Genomic DNA, 17,701 nt, shown 5'->3' with positions numbered 1-17,701 from the left:
TTTCCCTTCCTCTTTATCTAAAAAAATGAATAAAAATATATTTTAAAAAATGATTCAGTTGTAAAACAATATTTTAAATTTAAGCATAATTCATCCATTATTAAAAGTGCCATATATTTTTATCCTATTTCAAACTGATAACATTCCAAATCATTGAATAAACTGAACCTTTCTGTGAAAACTACCTATCATTCAAATACATATCATGTTTTCACAAAGAATCATTAATCTATTCTAAAGTTTCATCCTCTGCTACTTTAGGGGACAGAATTTTTCTTTAAAAGTAACATCCTTTTTTCCTCTCTCAGGAATGTGGAAATTATCCAGGATTTCTTACTATATTACGGGCAACTGGATTTGATGGTGGAAATAAAGCTGATCAATTAGACTATGAAAATTTTCGGCATGTTGTACATAAATGGCATTACAAACTAACCAAGGTAAAAAAAAATTGTATTTTTTCAAAGGTGTTTTTTTTCCCCCTCTTCATACTTACACTTTTATAATAACGGATCTTAAAATATTTGTTGTAGGCATCGGTACATTGCCTTGAGACAGGCGAATATACTCACATCAGGAATATTTTGATTGTGCTAACAAAAATACTTCCTTGGTACCCAAAAGTTTTGAATCTGGGTCAGGCATTAGAAAGAAGAGTGCATAAAATCTGCCAAGAAGAAAAAGAGAAGAGGCCTGATCTATATGCATTGGCTATGGGGTAACACAATTATACTTTAATGTGATTTATGAGACTAGATAACAAAAGGATTCTGAAGACTTTAAAATGTTTTACAGTGTTGAAGTTTATCTTCTGCTTTACTTCAGGAGATTATGGGAGATTATGCGATCATGTTGCCACAGGCTGGTGAGAGTTGTCACTTCCGATTATAAGCTTCCGGTCTATACTGGACAATAATTTCACAAGTCATATATAATATGTACTGGTTTGGAGGAAATGTAATTTTATCTTCAGTTGGGTTATCAGATCTTCAGTTGTGAAAAAAAAAAGGCATCTTAGTTTAAGGATTAGTTTACATTGAAATATTTATTTACCTTGCTAATTTTATGTTTTTAAACCCCATGTTTGTGCTTTTTGATTTGTATTTGTATATTTAAACACTTTGTGCGACTTACAGCTACTCTGGGCAGTTGAAAAGTAGAAAGTCATACATGATACCTGAAAATGAGTTTCATCACAAAGACCCCCCTCCGAGGAATGCAGTTGCCAGTGTACAAAATGGGCCTGGTGGTGGGTCTTCTTCATCGTCGATAGGAAGTGCATCTAAATCTGATGAAAGCAGTGCTGAGGAGAATGGTATGTTTATTTGTAGATATATGTAAATAATATGTTTTGTTTCAACAAACTGAAATGTTTTGTATTACATGACAAGTAAAATGCTGCCTTATTTTTTTTTCTTTTGTTAACCATCACCTGAGGATATTTTTCCATTAATTTTTAGATAGAGTGGAAGGGTGGGATGGGGAGGAAAGAGAGAAAGAGAAACATTGATGCGAGAGAGATACATTGATTTGTTGTCTCCTGCCTGATCTCCACTGGGGTCAGGGATCGAACCTGCAACTCAGCTATGTGTCCTTGACCGGGAATCGAACCCTTGACCCTTTGGTCCAAGGGCTGATGCTCTGACTGCTGAGCCAAACTGGCCAGGGAAAATGCTGCCTTATAATTACTTTTTTATTCCCTAGGTAGTAGTACGTAACTGTCAAGAAGTAATCAATCCTTTGTTTCTAATTAATCTGTAATCATTTTGCTATGAGATTGTAGTGTACTTATGTTTAGGGAATTATCAAATAAAATCTTATCTTTATTTCAGATAAATCAAGGGAGAGATCTCAGTGTGGTGTGAAAGCTGTTAATAAAGCTTCTGGTGCCACACCGAAAGGCAATTCAAGCAATGGAAATAGTGGCTCTAACAGGTAGAAACACTGTTATGTCAAAATTCTGAATTCTTTTTTTTTTATATTAGGAATCAAAAACTTCTACTGTAATAGCAAAGAAAATGAACATAAAATAAAATATGTTAAATAAAATTCCTCTCATCTTAAATTTGACTTCAGAATACAACTTACAAACTCATAATGTATTTTTCTTTTTCAAATCAAAAGAAATATGTATTTTCTAGCTCCATGGAAATATGTATTTCCACCAAAAATATCTAGAAACAATGAAAACCAAGTAGTAATATTCACCCCTAGCACGCAAACTTTAATATCCAGTTCTAAAATTCTGAATTCTTATATGACTAACCTCATTAGACATGAATGGAAAAGGGTAGTAGTTGAATACTATGAACGTTGTTTATGATGGACTTTGACATTTTGATGATGTGCTTACTGTCCTCATTATGTTTTGTATAATGCTAAGACTGACTTTCTTTCCCGAGTTGGGATGTGCAGGGGAAGGTAGTAGGTGGTGAAGTTAAGAAAACATTTTGAGATTTGAGTGTTGTGGACAATCTGGATAAGGATAATTAATACAAGAGAAGCCTACACTGATTTAAATCAGTGGCCCATACAGCCAAGTAATCCAGTTCCTGACAGTAATACCCGTGGTTGGCTTGTGGGATAATTTTTCATTGTTACCTTGTAATCCTCAAAGGTTATTAATGTATGCCTGGCATCAATTTGATCATTCTTTTTAATATGCTATTTATAAATTTGGTTATTTATTATTTATTGGATAGATAAGTACTTCCTTTATCCTTGTCTAAAAGTTGTCCTTTAGTTTTCAAAGGACTATTCTTAGTTCTATAATTTTTCAAGTCAGTAAAAAACCCTTAATGATTTAAACCATGAAATATATTTTATTAGTTTATTTTAAAATATTATATTTTTTATTTTTAAGCAGCAAAACTGTTAAAGAAAATGATAAAGAAAAGGGAAAAGAGAAAGAAAAAGAGAAAAAAGAAAAGACTCCAGCTACTACTCCAGAGGCCAGGATACTTGGTAAAGATGGTAAAGAAAAACCGAAGGAAGAGCGACCAAATAAAGATGAAAAAGCAAGAGAGACGAAGGAAAGAACACCTAAATCTGACAAAGAGAAAGAAAAATTCAAGAAGGAAGACAAAGTTAAAGATGAGAAATTCAAGACCACTGTCTCCAATGTAGAATCAAAATCAACTCAAGAAAAGGAAAGAGAGAAGGAGCCATCCAGAGAAAGAGATATAGCAAAGGAAACGAAATCAAAGGAAAATGTAAAAGGAGGAGATAAAACACCAGTTTCTGGGTCCTTGAAGTCACCTGTTCCCCGATCAGATATTACTGAGCCTGAAAGGGGCAAGTTCGCCTTTCTTTATATTTGTTTACCTTTGATCTTTGAAATGTATAGTTGCTTTTTGTCTCCTTGTTTTGGCAAGTTATCTAGGGACTGTACTGGGGCAGCTAATACTTGATGACCTTAAAAGTTGGTGATTTTTTTTGAAGTATTTGGAAAAAGTGGAAGTATGCATTATTGTGACTATTGCTTTTTTCCCCAACAGAACAAAAACGCCGCAAAATTGATACCCACCCTTCTCCATCACATTCCTCAACAGTAAAGGTTAGTATAGCCTGAGGAAGGCAGCGTCCATGTTAGGCTCACCTGTTTGGAATACGTGTCCTGACTTCCTTCAAGTCTTGTGCCAAGTATTCACTGGAGCCACTGGAGGTTTCATGTTGCATTAGAAAATGAATTTTTTACATATTGGTGGACTGATATTTTTTTTCCTATTGAGTATTTTTGTAATAAAAATGTTACAACTTCAAGGACTGAGCACTAATTTTGTAGTGTTTCAAAGTGCAAGAGAAATTTTACCCAGAAGTGCCTCACTGCTTTAAGCAGTCTTTTTGGAGTGCAATGGTGGCTACAAGCAAATGAATCTTTTCAGCAGAATGAAGCCTATTTTTCAGCATAAATATTGAAGAATATATAGCACTGAAGACTTCCTGGATGATACAGGATAAACAAGATACCTCTGAATTCATCAAGCTTCTTGATGAGCATCATACCGATTTATGCCTTCTAAGAAGGAATCTTGAAAGGAGTTCCATTTTAAAGTCTCCCTGGTGATCAGTTCTCCTGTAGTATATATTCAGTGAGCATGCAGCTTCTGTTGTATCTTCTCTTGGAGGTTTGTTTATACCCACTGGGTTCCCAACAAGTTGAACCTTGCGTTACGATAAAAGCAGATGTGGCATCCAGTCCTACCACCAAGCAAAGAGAAACCCCAGGCATTCAACTGCAGCACAAAATCGTGGGTGTAGCCTTCTTGAAGACTCAGGGTAGCCATTCCTTGCTCCATATTTAATTTTAATTCTAAAGTCATCTAATTTCATGGAATCTTTGAAATTGCAATACGTTGAACTTTTAAAACTGTAAGTTAATTAATTCTTCATCAAGAGCACTGTGGTGGAATACCGTAATTGATTTCCTTTTCTTTCTTTTAAGTGCTTTATTTTTGTTTTTGTTTTTGTTTTATTCTGGGAGGTATGAGATTCACCATCACAGGCACTGTGCAAAAAAAAAAGTGATTAGTCTTTTATAAAATACATTTTGTTTTCTTGTTACTATAATGCCACTGAGTTTTCTGGCTAGGATAAAAAAAAATGTATATTTATGTTCAAGTCACAGTAAAGTAAGAATTGAATCTCCCAATTAAAGAAAAACTATGAAAATGTAAGATAGTTTTGTTCTTCCACAGTGACCTCCACTATTTTAAACTTTTTGTGTAGGAAAAATATATTTTGATTTCTCAAGCCTCTTAACATTACCTATAGTCTACATCTTGCAGTGTAATGAAAAATGTGGCATTGACATTTATTTTTAGATTCTGAGCAGAGAAAGAGTTTTATTTGTTACATTGAGTACATATAATTTAGTTTTTTAACATTACAATTCCATTACATGGTTTTGCTTTTATTTTTTATTGTTGATATTCATGTAATAATGACATCATGAGATTTATCCTCACAAGAAGTAGCTGGTTTATTTCCAGGTTACAGCCATACTTCCCAAAGTTCTTCTGGGTTCTGAGAACTATGCCAGCTCACCTGTCATCTCCATTCATTTTCTACAGGACAGTCTCATCGAACTCAAGGAGTCTTCAGCAAAGGTTTGAGTCTTTTAAAATCATCATGCCTAAGTAAAACAAAAAAAAATTCTTTATTTCATTTATTTGGTAGATACATTTGCCCTAGTAAATTCAGTAAGCTAGTAGGATAACCATTAAAAATACTTATCACAAACTGAAACAATGGATGACAATGGTCCCTTTTAATGAGATTGTTATAAATGTGTGTAATGTGGCAACATTTCTATAATCTTGCTTGCTGTGTTATGCATTACCCTTTTATGCTTCAAAAATCTGGAAATTGAGGTTTGGAGAAGACATTGTTGGTTTGTTTTGGGGAGTAGGCTTATTTAATTTCTTAAAACAAATCTGTCAGGCTGCTTTCTGACTTTTTTAGACAACCTGAAAGACCAAAAAATAAATTGGATGCATTCACGTAACCATTCTAAAAACTTGAGCCCATCTCAATTCCTAAAATTCTTTATATTGCTTCTGCTGAGCTACCTTTTTGGTAGTTGTAGCATAATATCAAGAAATATGGTTAATGTAAACTAATAATTTTCCTGGAGGGAAATATTCAACATGATGGTTGTGTTTACATGTTCGTATTTATTCTTGCCTATTACTCTACTTTCTGAGTAGTACTGCTACTAAAAATAATGTGCAGTTTGTATATCTTATTACAGAGTTCATTTCATTATTGTAGTTGAATTGTCCATTGTTTATGTTATTTTGTCTTTATTATTATAAAACTTGTACTCTTCTTTACTTTGATACTCTGCTTCCTCTTATATATCTGCTAAGTATGCTTCCTTCCTTACGGGTGGACCAATACAAAGTGAAATTTTGAAACAAATCCAGTTGACAGTACTAATTGCTTTTAGATCTATAGCTTTACAATGAAATGTCTGTGGATATTGGGCAAATAAGCATTAGTTTTTAACAGTTTAGATTAGCCAATGTGCCTGTGTCCTGAAATTGTAGCATTGTTTTCAGAATATACTGTATTAATCAAAAGAGCTATCAGCTGTACTGTGAATGCTTTCTTTTAAAGTAAAACTTTTTATTGGCTAAATTAAATATGTATTGCAATATACTAGGTTTTCATAACCAGTTTGGGATTGTATATGTCAGTTTAACCATCAGTGGCTTGTGTGGGCTATTTTAAATTCATGGGTTTACAATGTTACCTTGTGAATATTTATTTCCTGAAAAATATTTTGAAGCAGTTTGAAATCTGCTGTTATAGTTAACTGGATTTTCTAATCAATGACGAAGATTATGGTTCTTTACATTTGTGAAAGCCTTTTGAAAATAAAACATATGTGAGAGAAACATATGTTATCTCATTTCGTGCTCATTACAGTGCTATGAGGTAGATAGGGCAAATATTAGTGTCTTTTTGACAAATAAGAGACTGAAGAAGTTCTTGATCCTTTCCCACTGGTATATAACTTGTCAGTATCAAAACTTAGACTACAGTTAAGTTTCCTCAGGTATTCTTACCACAATGAAAAAAAATAGCAAGAAAAGAAATTATGGTTCCTGATCCTTAGCACCCATTTCAACAATAGTTGACAGGGTTCCCAACTTCTGTAGCATTTGTCTTGTTTTCTAAGTTTATAATGAATTAAGCCAATCTTCCTACCACTTCTCTTTTTTTTAAAAAAAAAGATGGTGACTTTTTGTGCATTTAAAATTCAATAGATTTATTCCACAACCAACCAGAAAATTCTGAAAATGGCATATGAATACACTTCTAAAAATGACGTGACTCATACCACTTTTCAGATTCTTAGTGCTTTATATGGTACCTGGCAATATTATTTGGTGTTCAGTAAATATATGAAATGAATTCTTAGGCCTTTGGACTTTGGTAAAGCATCCAAAGTTTATTGGTCTGCATAGTGTTTGATGTTGCATTTTTATGTGTCTAGGGAATTTTAATACCATATGAATGTCTTAGAAAAAAAAATTTACTGGACTTTGAATGATCTCTATAAATGATCTATATATATTCAGTATTCCTGGGGTAGTTTTTGCTTTTTAGAGGACTCTAAAGACATGTTTCTATTTTTTCATGCTCTCTGGTCACTTGTATATATAAAATTGTTTCCCTGCTTTAGTTTAATCTTTTAGTTATGCCCTGGGATACTCTTTTTAAAAAAATTGAATTACTTACTATTTTTACTTGCTAATCCATGGTAACACATAATACATGGACTTGGCTTTTCAAATAGGATTGGTTAAAGGGAGAAAAATCTAGCTTAGTATCCAAAGAGTTTGTCAGTTCATCTTTCACCTCAGTTTTCAATTGGCATATTTCCAGTTTTGGTCAGTTGTGTTTTTACCTAGCAATCTTACTAGCTGCATTTGATGAAGAATGTGTGAAAAATGTGCTCCTTTAACCGAGGTTCTGTGTAATTTAGAGGGTAGCAATAACCACCTCAAAAGTGAATGCTGCTTTTAATTCTGTTACCATCTTAAAACAAAGATTTACAACCAAACCCAAGCCATCTTTACATATTGTAACCTTCATAAAGTCAATGTAGTGGTGTTCTCTTAAGCAGATTTTGAAAATCAATCAAATTGTTTTCGGACCTAATGATCCTAATGTCAAAAGTAAAAGCAAATAAAAACACAATTCAACAGTGCTTCATGCAGATCGATTTAACAAATCATTAATTTTATTTGGCAGACATGTATTCACTGTTTGTATACAAGGCACTAGTAAGTGTGTAAAAGTAGAAAAGACACATTAGCTCCCCTACAATACTGGAAACTATGTTATAGACAAAAATAAATGACATGAATTTAACAGGTAATACCTGTCACAAAAAGGTTAATATAAGTTTACCAGAAAGTGAATTGAGGAGTTGAAAGACAGTAGAACTGATGATCACTTCTGAGCCATCTTCGACAGCTACTTAGGATTTTAAGAGATTAAGGTAAAAGTGAACAACCATTTTGATGAACATAACTTGGAAGGACAGGGAGCAGTGGTAGCCACAGTATAGTGCATTGGATACTCCATAGGAGGATATAATTGTGCAAAGATTGCGAAGAGTTTGGAATACCTAAGCTAAAGAGTATCCATTTTATCCCATAGGTTACGAGAGTTTGTTTTTGTAGAAAAGAGTATGATGATCAGAACTGTTCTTAGAAGGGTAGAAAGAAATAATAGAATTGAGTACATTTCTAAACTAAAAATTTCTAGGTTTCTCAATTTCTTGCAATACAGAATTCAAGTTAGGTGCAGTTAAAAACCTCATTCTTGTGTGTGTGTGTGTGCATGTGCATGCATGCTTATTTGTAACCAAAAAAACTATTTTTTTGCTTCTATTGGGAGAATTAAGCAATACTTCCTTTAGAGAAATATTTTTCGAGTATTGTAATATATTATTTCCATTGTGTCATCAGTTTTATGAGTAATATCAAGACAGGAATACACCTCGTATATAGAAAATCTTGAAGTGTCATTTAGCGCATTATACCTAGCAAGAGTACATTTTGCACAAGCACTTTTATGACTGTTTTTCATTCTCTTGCTCTTTGTTATTAATGAACATTTTGTTTATTTCAGTTGATCACCAACTTTTAAACACTGACATTTTAAAGAATCTACTTCTGTATTGTTATAGCACTATTTCTGAGCCAGCTGAATTGACATTATTTGTTGGTGTTAAAAAATGTGGTTTTTTTAAAAAAGATCTTTCTAAAAAAGATGATGGTTGTCTTTTTTTCATGTCTTCCTTTGAATACCAAAGGATTTCATTGTGTAAAAATATTTGACTTCTGACTTACTGTTCTTTTCATTGCTAAGGTATATCTAGAATTGTGTAGTTATATAATGAGTTATATTCAGTATTCTGCTGCCTAATACTTCTAATGTCTTAAACATAAGCTTATAGCAGTTATAAATGATATAAGGTTAGGTATTTGATTACTTCCGTAGTAATTTCCTTTATAATGGATTTCTGTATTTGCAACTTGCATAAGTAAGGTTTTCTCTCTGATATTTAGAGTTAGCAAATCCTTGATCTTTGGCTGTTTTATTGCCTTTTGGCAGAGAAAGAATAGGCAGAGGAGAACATCGTTTTATTATTTTTTAGTCTTTGAGGTGTTTCATCATCCTCAGCTGACTATATGGTTTTCTGAGTTATTTAGAACTAGTAAGACAAATTTCACAGTTAGTTGTGATAATTTGATAGAAATTGGAGTGCTTTTAGAAGTGGAAACTATGTAGCCTTTAAATTTATAAAAATAATTTATGATAATCTATGCATGATGCACTCTGAGGCAGAAAAAACGTATTAGTCATGGCTAGGCTTTATTTTATACTTTTGCTCACTGTCATTGATTGCCTGTTAGTAGATTGTAAAACTATTAAAATTTTCATGATTATGTAGAGGCTTATAATTTTTTTTATAGTAGAGAAAGTCTAGCCACTATTTTTCACATATGGACTCTTGTAATGGTGGTTGTAGGTCTTCACAATAGAGCTATACAAGGAACTGTAGCTTGTGAATTTACTGATGAATTTACTCAGTCGAGGCAGGAATGAACTGATAAATTTTATAAGGCCAAGAATGAAGTCTTTGTGCATAATTTGTGCCATGCTCTTTTATTTTACCTCTTGCAATCCAGACAGCTGACCAGTTTTGACTTTGGGTCTAACTACCAATTGTCTTTCATTTAATAAACAATCAAGCAAATGATACCAATACTGGAAAACTAATAATCTTTAGTAATGTTGCCTTAATTTAACAGCTCTACCTTAATCATACTCCTTCACCACTGTCCAAGAGTAAGGAGAGAGAAATGGACAAGAAAGATTTGGACAAGTCAAGGGAAAGATCCAGAGAAAGAGAGAAAAAAGATGAAAAGGACAGGAAAGAGCGGAAAAGGGTTTGTAATTTTTTAAAACTAGTTTGCAAAGCTCATTATCATGTACAATAGTATGTTTGTTGCCTATTTTTAAAGTACTAGTGTGTTGCATGGCAATCTGTTATTTAGTGTTTTAACTGGTATTTTTACCCTAAAGTGTGTTTGAATCTTCTACAGTAGTAAAGATCTTTAGCCTAATAATCTCTCCTAACAAGGATTTTAAGATTATAAGATTATAAGCTCTGCTTGTTTTTCATGTCATTTTACAAGTATGTGAAACTACCACAAATATTTTACAATGCGGTGCCCTTCTTGTATAAACGTAATACTTTAAAACAAAAACGTAAACTCCTGATCAATGTAGTTCACAATTCTTGGTTCTAGGATCACTCAAACAATGACCGTGAAGTGCTACCGGACTTAACCAAGAGGCGGAAAGAGGAAAATGGAACAAGTAGGTAGACTTATCAATACTTTTGAATCAACTGTCAAATTTAATTGGAAACGGCTTTCATGATTCTCTTTTATAATTTTAGTGACTGTTTCAAAACACAAAAGTGAAAGTCCATGTGAGTCTCCTTATCCAAATGAGAAAGACAAAGAAAAAAATAAGTCAAAATCTTCAGGCAAAGAAAAAGGTGGTGATTCATTTAAATCTGAAAAGATGGATAAAATCTCCTCCAGTGGCAAAAAGGTAAATTAGGAAAACAAAGGAGCAGTGTACTTTTCTTAGAAAATTAAATCTGAAAATTTAGCACGTATTGAGGTTCTTTTGTAGTCAGATATTCTTTTGTTAATTATTTGAGTTGGAAAGATGAGACATTAGAGGAGGGCAGGTTATCTGGGCAATTTCAGCCAGTTCAGTCCCAAATTACTGGGAGGGTAGAATTAGTTTCTCTCTGAAATTCCTTTCCTCTCCATTCCACTCCCACCTATTTCTGTTCATTGAGTTTCAGCCTTTCTTTTTGTGTTTTCTTTTTTCTCCACCAACAATGTTTTTTTAAATTTCTCTTTATTCATGAAATTAAGATATGGTTACATGTATTCTCCCTGATCATTACGGGTCATAAAGTAAAAAAATGTTTACCTGTGATTCTAAACATTTTTATAACATTTTCTCCTAATAACCTTATGTGTTTGCAACTTGTATTTGATTCTCAAATTAAGTGTAGTGTGCATTCTCTTAGATACTAATGGATGATATTCAAAATACATCTCATGCATCTGTCATAAAGTAAGCAAGTCATTACTAAAGTGTAAAGTGATTACAAAGCATTATTATGTTGTATATTCAAAACATTTGTTTTATATATTTATAGTTATTAAATTTATAGTTGTTAAAAGCAGTTTTAGAAAATTATAAGGTGACACTAAAATTTTCTATGTGCTTTAAAGGGGAGCACCAATTTAAATATTTTTTTTAATTGACTTAAAATTTACATAACATAAAATTAACCATTTTTAAAGTATCTAATCAGTGGCATTTAGTATATTTATAATGTTGTGCAATCATCATCTCTATCTAGTTCCAAAACATTTTCATCACCCCAAAGGGAAACTTCATACCCATTAAGCAGTCATTCCCCATTTTCCCCTTCCTTTGTCTCCTGGAAAAAAACTAATCTGCTTTCTGTCTTTGTGGATTTATCAATTTTTGATATTTCATATGAATGGAATCTTTTGTTTCTTCTTTCACTTAGCATAATGTTTTTGAGATTCTTCCATGGTGTAGCATGATGCAGTACTTCATTTCTTTATATGGCTAAATAATGTTTCATTATATGAATATACCACATTTGTTGACCATTTGTCATTTGATGGACTTTTGTGTTTTCCACCTTTTGGCTATTGTGAATAGTGCTGCTATGAACATTTGTGTGCTTCTATGAAGTATATGTTTTAAAATCTCTTGTGTGTATACCCAGGAGTGGAATTTCTGGGTTATATGGTAATGCTATGTTTAACTTTTTGAGGAACCACCAAACAGTTTTCCACAGTGGCAGCACAGTTTACATTTGTACCAGCAATGCATAAGGGTGCCAGTTTCTCTACATTCTTGCCAACATTTTTTTCTTTTTTTTAATTTAAATTAAAATTTTTTTATTATATAGCCATCCTAGTGGGTGTGAAGTGGCATCTCATTGTGGTTTTGATTTTGCATTTCTTTAATGGCTAATGATGTTGAGCATCTTTTCATGTGCTTTTTGGCCATTTGTATATCCTCTTTGGAGAGATCTGCTCAGAGGCTCTGGCCATTTCAATTGGATTATCTGTCTTTTGCTCAGTTGTAAGAATTCTTTTTATAGTCTAATACTTAGACCCTTATGAGATCTATGATTTGCAAATATTTTTCTCCCATTTGGTAGGTTGTATCTTTTCACTTTCTTGGTAGTGTTACTTGATGCATGAAAGTGTTTACTTTTGATGAAGTCCAATTCTTTGTTGTTGCTTGTGCTTTTAGTTTCATATTAAATAAGTTTTTGAAGAAAAATTAATGACTGGTGGGTGATTGAAAAGGGATTTTGAGCTGATTTTTTTAATTTGGTTTTCCCTTCCCCAACTAATTCCACCATTCCTTATAGGAGTCCAGGCATGATAAAGAAAAGATAGAAAAGAAAGAGAAACGGGACAGTTCAGGAGGAAAGGAAGAGAAGAAACAATATCCTTTTCATCTTATTGATGCTTTTAATCAGTGAAATGGAAAGCTTTGATACTGTTCATGTTTAGAATTGTACCCTTGAAGTATGCGCTCTAAATGCTTAAGAGCCTCTTAGCTTTTAAATGATCTCTCCAGTTAATCCTCTCAGCTGTAAGAAATGTGGAAGTGGGAGAACTGATATATTTTTAAAACTTCTTTGTTGACTGAGGTGGTTTTATGCCACCAAGGGATTTGGAGTCCTTCTGACAGTGTTACCACTGAGAGGAAGAAAAACAAGAGTCCCTTGGGCTGGGAGCATGGGGAATTGAAGGGCAAGATGATGCAGCAGACAAGCAGAGCTGGTAGAGTTTGAGGCTACCAGGCTGGTCAGAGCCAAGTAGGCCTTCAAGCTAAGGGATTGTACTAAAAGATGAGACACCATTCTTTTTTTCCCTAGTTTTCCCCTTAATTTGTCATCTACTCATAAGTCCTCGGACAAACACAGATAATGAAGACTTTCCATCAAGGTGAGTGTTCTCTCACCTTTTTTTCATTTAAAGAGAAATTTTATATAATGAGGTCTGATAATGTTGAAGAAACTAGGTCCATTTTGCAAAGTACAACTAGAATTTTCCACCTAGATACAATGACTAAGTCTTTGGGTATAGATGCAAAACAAGATTTGCAGTTATTTTTAAGCTGTTTTCATTTTAAGCTTGCTGATTATGCTTTTTTTTTTTTTAGCACCAAGATGTATTTTAGAACATCAGGCTTTCTCTTCATCACTCATTCCCATCCATTCTGGATAATTAATTACTTTTTTAAAGTGCCTATAGCCTTGTAGGTGGTCGTGGCATCTGCATTTTACAGGTGAAGAACCTGAGACTCTGAAAGGTTAAGTTGGGGAGGGTGACAGAGGCTCTAGCTGGCAGAGCCAATACTTAAGATCTTCTTGCCTTTTTGTGTTCTTTTGCCTGTTTATGCAGACATTTTATTCAGAGATTTTTGTTTTCTGGTTTTGGGCCTCTTTTTCTACCAGTGCCTAAAGTTTTGTAAAGCCAAAAAATTTGGTCTGTGCTTTAGTTCTGGAATTTAAAATCCATAATTTTGTTTTCAAGGTAGTTATGCCTTATGTGAGATTTTAAAAGTGTTTTGACCATCTTAAATTGTATGTGCACAGTAGTCCAGAACCTAATAGAGACTTTTTTGAGCACTCAAGGTAACTAAATAGTTATTGTTTGGTAATGCTTTAGGATTATTGAGGTATATGGGGTGATGTGCCCTCTACATTTAATGGTTCGATGTGGCTATATTTGAAGTTGTTGACTTTTTAAGTTTTTTTTCTTTATTGATTTTAGAGAGAGAAGAAGGGAGAGGGAGAGAGAGATAGAAACATTGATGAGAGAGAACATTGATTGGCCGCTCCTGCATGCCCCACACTGGGGATTGGGCCCACAACCTGGGCATGTGCCTTGACCAGGAATTGAACTGGTGACCTCTTGGTGCATGGGTCAATGCTCAACCACTGAGCCACACCAGTGGGACTGAAGTTGTTGACTTTTGTATAGTTTATTTTCTTGCTTCCATATTAGCTGTCACTCTTTAATGATATCAAGTATACTTGCTGTCTATATCTTCCCCCTAATATTATTTGCTATTTGGAATCTTTTATAAGGCTGTTTACATTTGTTTTAAGAGTGAGAAATGTCTGAAAGCCCGTTCTGTGTAATGGTATGAGCTTTAGGGTATAGATTTTGTCATAGTTATTTTGTCTGCAGAGCAGGGTTTTGAGGTTGCCAGATAGGTAACCTCCTGACTAGTGGTGTGTTTTTTCTGCTTTGTTATTCTGTGCTTGTTATCTAAGTAGTAGAGTAGGGTAAAATGAGAGTTATGAGAGAGCATTTAGAATTTAGTAATATTTTTTAAAATTAGAAATATTGTAAAAGTAATATTGTTGCCCATTCTTCAATTCTAGTCATCCCCCACCCCAACAACTAGCTATATTCTCTAGTGAACTATAAACTCTTAATTTTTTTTTTTTTTATTATTCACCTCAACCTTTTTTTCTTGTTGTTGTTAATCCTCACCTGAGGATATTTTTCCATTAATTTTTTAGATAGAAGGGAAGGGGAGGGGAGGGGAGGGGAGGGGAGGGGAGGGGAGGGGAGGGGGGAGAGAGAGAGAGAGAGAGAGAGAGAGAGAGAGAGAGAGAGAGAGAGAGAGAAACTTCAATGCGAGAGAGACATATTGATTGGTTGCCTCCCGCACAACCCTGACTGGGGCCGTGTCCTTGACTGGAAACTGAACCCAGGACCCTTTGGTGTGCAAGCCAATATTCTAACCGCTGAGCCAGACCAGCCAGGGCTTAACCTTTCTTTTAGGTTGGCATTTTGTTTTTTTTTACTTCTTGCGTTCACAGTCTCCTTATTAAAGAAAACAAGAAAAACCTCATAACTTCATTAGGAATAGGCCAGCCATAACTGACTCACTGTGATTTTATCCATCTCTGTTTACTCAGTACCTAAATATTAGTCTTTGGTATGTGAAAGTTATGCTAAATATTTCTTTTAATTCTTTACATAGGCCATGGATTATTTTTACTCTCCCTCACTGTATTAATCTCTCAGGACCAAAGGCAGGAAAAGACTTTAAAAAAATATTAGGTGTTAGGTTGGTGATCTTGTAGCAGAGTTTCTCAATTCAGATACCCTTTAATATTCATTTATCATGGTGGTCATCCTGTTCAGTTTCTTGCTGACAGTTATGTACTATACTTTCTTATTGGGTAGATTCTTAATTTTTTAAGGCTCTGGTTGCTATTTCCTTTTTCCAGCTGCCTCCTATTGGGTATATTCTAGGGTTGGTCAGGTCTTTCTATTTTTCTTTCTTTACCTTTAGAGGTCTCATCATTTCAGATTGGGACCATTTACCCTTTAGACTACTTCAAATCTGCTGCTTCCCATTGTTTTTTATTTATTTTACATTCCACAGAAAGGAGAGCTACTCTGTATCTCACGTTTCTGTGATTCAAAGATGTCATTAATTTTAAGAATCATTGGTTTCTAGAATTGCTTTTTGAGAAGGGTGAATAGAGAAATGACATTGATTGTAAGTATCATCCTGATTTCAGAAACATTAAAATGTGCATTAGAGTTAAGGAAATTCAGTGCATAAATGTGACTCAGATTAAATTCCCTGCAAAGTCTTTTGTCTTCTTTTCCTGTCTCATAATTTTTAGTTGCACAATTCTTTCTGCTTGTTCTCTGTATCGTCCATCTTCTGTTACTTGTTATTGCTTAAGTCTTTGTCCAAATTCATTCTCTCTCCTTGATTTAGTTCAATGAACACTACCAGCTGCTTTGCCTTTGGCCTTTCCTTTAGTTTAATCTTTAAAAATTCCTGCCAATTAAATTTTTCTTCTTAGAACCATCCTTTTGCTTCTCAATTATTTTGTTGTTGTTAATCCTCACCCGAGGATATTTTTCAATTGATTTTTTTTAAAAGATAGAATGGAAGAGAGGTGGGAGAGGGGGGGGGAGAGAGAGAGAGAAAGAAACATTGATGTGAGAGAGACACATTGATTAATTGCCTCTCGCATGACCCAACGGGGGACGAGGATTTAACCTGAAACCCAGGTGAATGCCCCTGACTGGGAATCAAAGCCAAGACCTTTCGATCTGTGGGCTGACACTCTAACTGCTGAGCCAAACCAGGCAGAGCTAGCTTCTCAATTTTAATTTGATACATATTGTCCTCAATTCATGAATGTTGAGCTCAGTTAAATCATTGAGAGTCCTTTTAGAACCAGATGCTATACTAAACTGGGACTTTCTCTCAGACTTTGAGAAGCTCAATCTTGGACTCTTGGACTTTATTCTTGATTTCAAAGAACATTAGCAGTTAGCTCTATCTTCTCCATCCATATTTGTAATTATGATAGTCCTTTTTTTAAAAAAATTTTTTTTTCTTTATTGATTTTAGAGAGAGAGAGGGAGAGAGATAGAAACATCAATTGGATGCCTCCTGCATGTCTCCCACTGGGGATTTGGCCCACAACCTGGGCATGTGCCCTGGTGCTCTGGCTGGGAATCAAACCGGCGACCTCTTGGTGCATGGGTTGACGCTCAACCACTGAGCCACACTGGCCGTGCACTACATTTCTATTCTAATCTTTCACTCCAACAATGCCTAATATTTTTTGCAGAGCCATCTCTCACCTCCAGTCTCATACATGTAACCTAATTAATTCTTTTATGCTTTAAACCCAAGGTTGTAAATTCTCAGTCCTTGGGCAGAACATGACTTGGTAGATGTACCTTCTGGACCTCACACAATATTTAACATTTTAAAAAAGTTATCACCTTTAAAAATAAGAATCAACAAATCTGAATTTCAGTTTCTCTTGAAAAATTGGGACATGTGACAACATTGTGTTCTGATTTCTATATGCAGCAATCAGCTAGACCTGCCTAGGTACTGCCCCTTTTATATACACCCAAGTGTGTCTTTTTAAAAAATATATAGTTTACTTCAATCAGTCCCCACCCAGCTCACTTGGTTTTGTAATTCCTGTTATGAGCCTTGTTTCTTCAGACCATAGTTAGAAACTGACCTCCTAAGCACTCAAAGATTGCTTATTTCATGACTGTGTTGTCATGTCGAGGCATACTCTTAAATGCTGGTAATATGTTAGAGTAGAGAGTATTCAATTAAGTATTTCAATAGTTTCCCATTGCTTATGTGTGTTTGGGCTTGCCTACAAAGTCCTGGGTACTGATTCTAATTTGTATATGAGTATGTTACAAGTCCCTGTCCTTGGATTGTGATCTTGTTAAAGGCGGTAACTTCATTCCTTCCTTTTAATCAAACAGCCAAGTACTTTTCTTTATTACCTGCTAGGTTTCAGCAACCTTGTTAACATGGAGAGCTATGTACAGAAGTATTAAGTATATCTTTTTGAGATTGATGAGAAACAGCATTGACTTTTTTTTCCCTCAAAACCAGTTCAGTTTATTTACATTTGGTAGTGTACTGTTTATAAAGAAGTTGCTTTGCGTGCTGCAGCATATTTTTTGAGGGCAGGTTTATTGTGCTTTCATTTGGATTTGTA

General features: G+C 34.2%; 1 protein-coding gene across 17 annotated transcripts in view; it reads left to right on the top strand.

The window, feature by feature from the left end:
• The window catches only part of THOC2 (THO complex 2), a 143,435-nt gene that overhangs the window by 123,858 nt on the left and 1,876 nt on the right, over window positions 1–17,701 (top strand). For 6 of the 17 annotated variants that reach the window (XM_036270263.1, XM_036270252.1, XM_036270268.1 and 3 more), the window contains 11 exons: window positions 309–440; window positions 534–718; window positions 1,137–1,315; window positions 1,833–1,935; window positions 2,864–3,294; window positions 3,498–3,556; window positions 4,977–5,108; window positions 9,837–9,974; window positions 10,338–10,407; window positions 10,490–10,647; window positions 12,536–13,118. In XM_036270263.1, the coding sequence (XP_036126156.1) occupies window positions 309–440; window positions 534–718; window positions 1,137–1,315; window positions 1,833–1,935; window positions 2,864–3,294; window positions 3,498–3,556; window positions 4,977–5,108; window positions 9,837–9,974; window positions 10,338–10,407; window positions 10,490–10,647; window positions 12,536–12,649 (1,701 nt within the window). In that variant the 3' untranslated portion in view covers window positions 12,650–13,118. Of the gene's footprint in view, window positions 1–308; window positions 441–533; window positions 719–1,136; window positions 1,316–1,832; window positions 1,936–2,863; window positions 3,295–3,497; window positions 3,557–4,976; window positions 5,109–9,836; window positions 9,975–10,337; window positions 10,408–10,489; window positions 10,648–12,535; window positions 13,119–13,335; window positions 13,610–15,657; window positions 15,701–17,701 lie in introns of those variants that run through there. The other 11 variants (XM_036270266.1, XM_036270261.1, XM_036270264.1 and 8 more) reach the window with 9 other exon arrangements.

This window comes from Molossus molossus, unplaced genomic scaffold (assembly GCF_014108415.1).
Source record: "Molossus molossus isolate mMolMol1 unplaced genomic scaffold, mMolMol1.p scaffold_m16_p_2, whole genome shotgun sequence".
Classification (NCBI taxonomy): domain Eukaryota; kingdom Metazoa; phylum Chordata; class Mammalia; order Chiroptera; family Molossidae; genus Molossus; species Molossus molossus.
The sequence above is the reverse complement of the archived record's forward strand: the minus strand, read 5'-3'. Positions and strand labels throughout refer to the sequence as shown.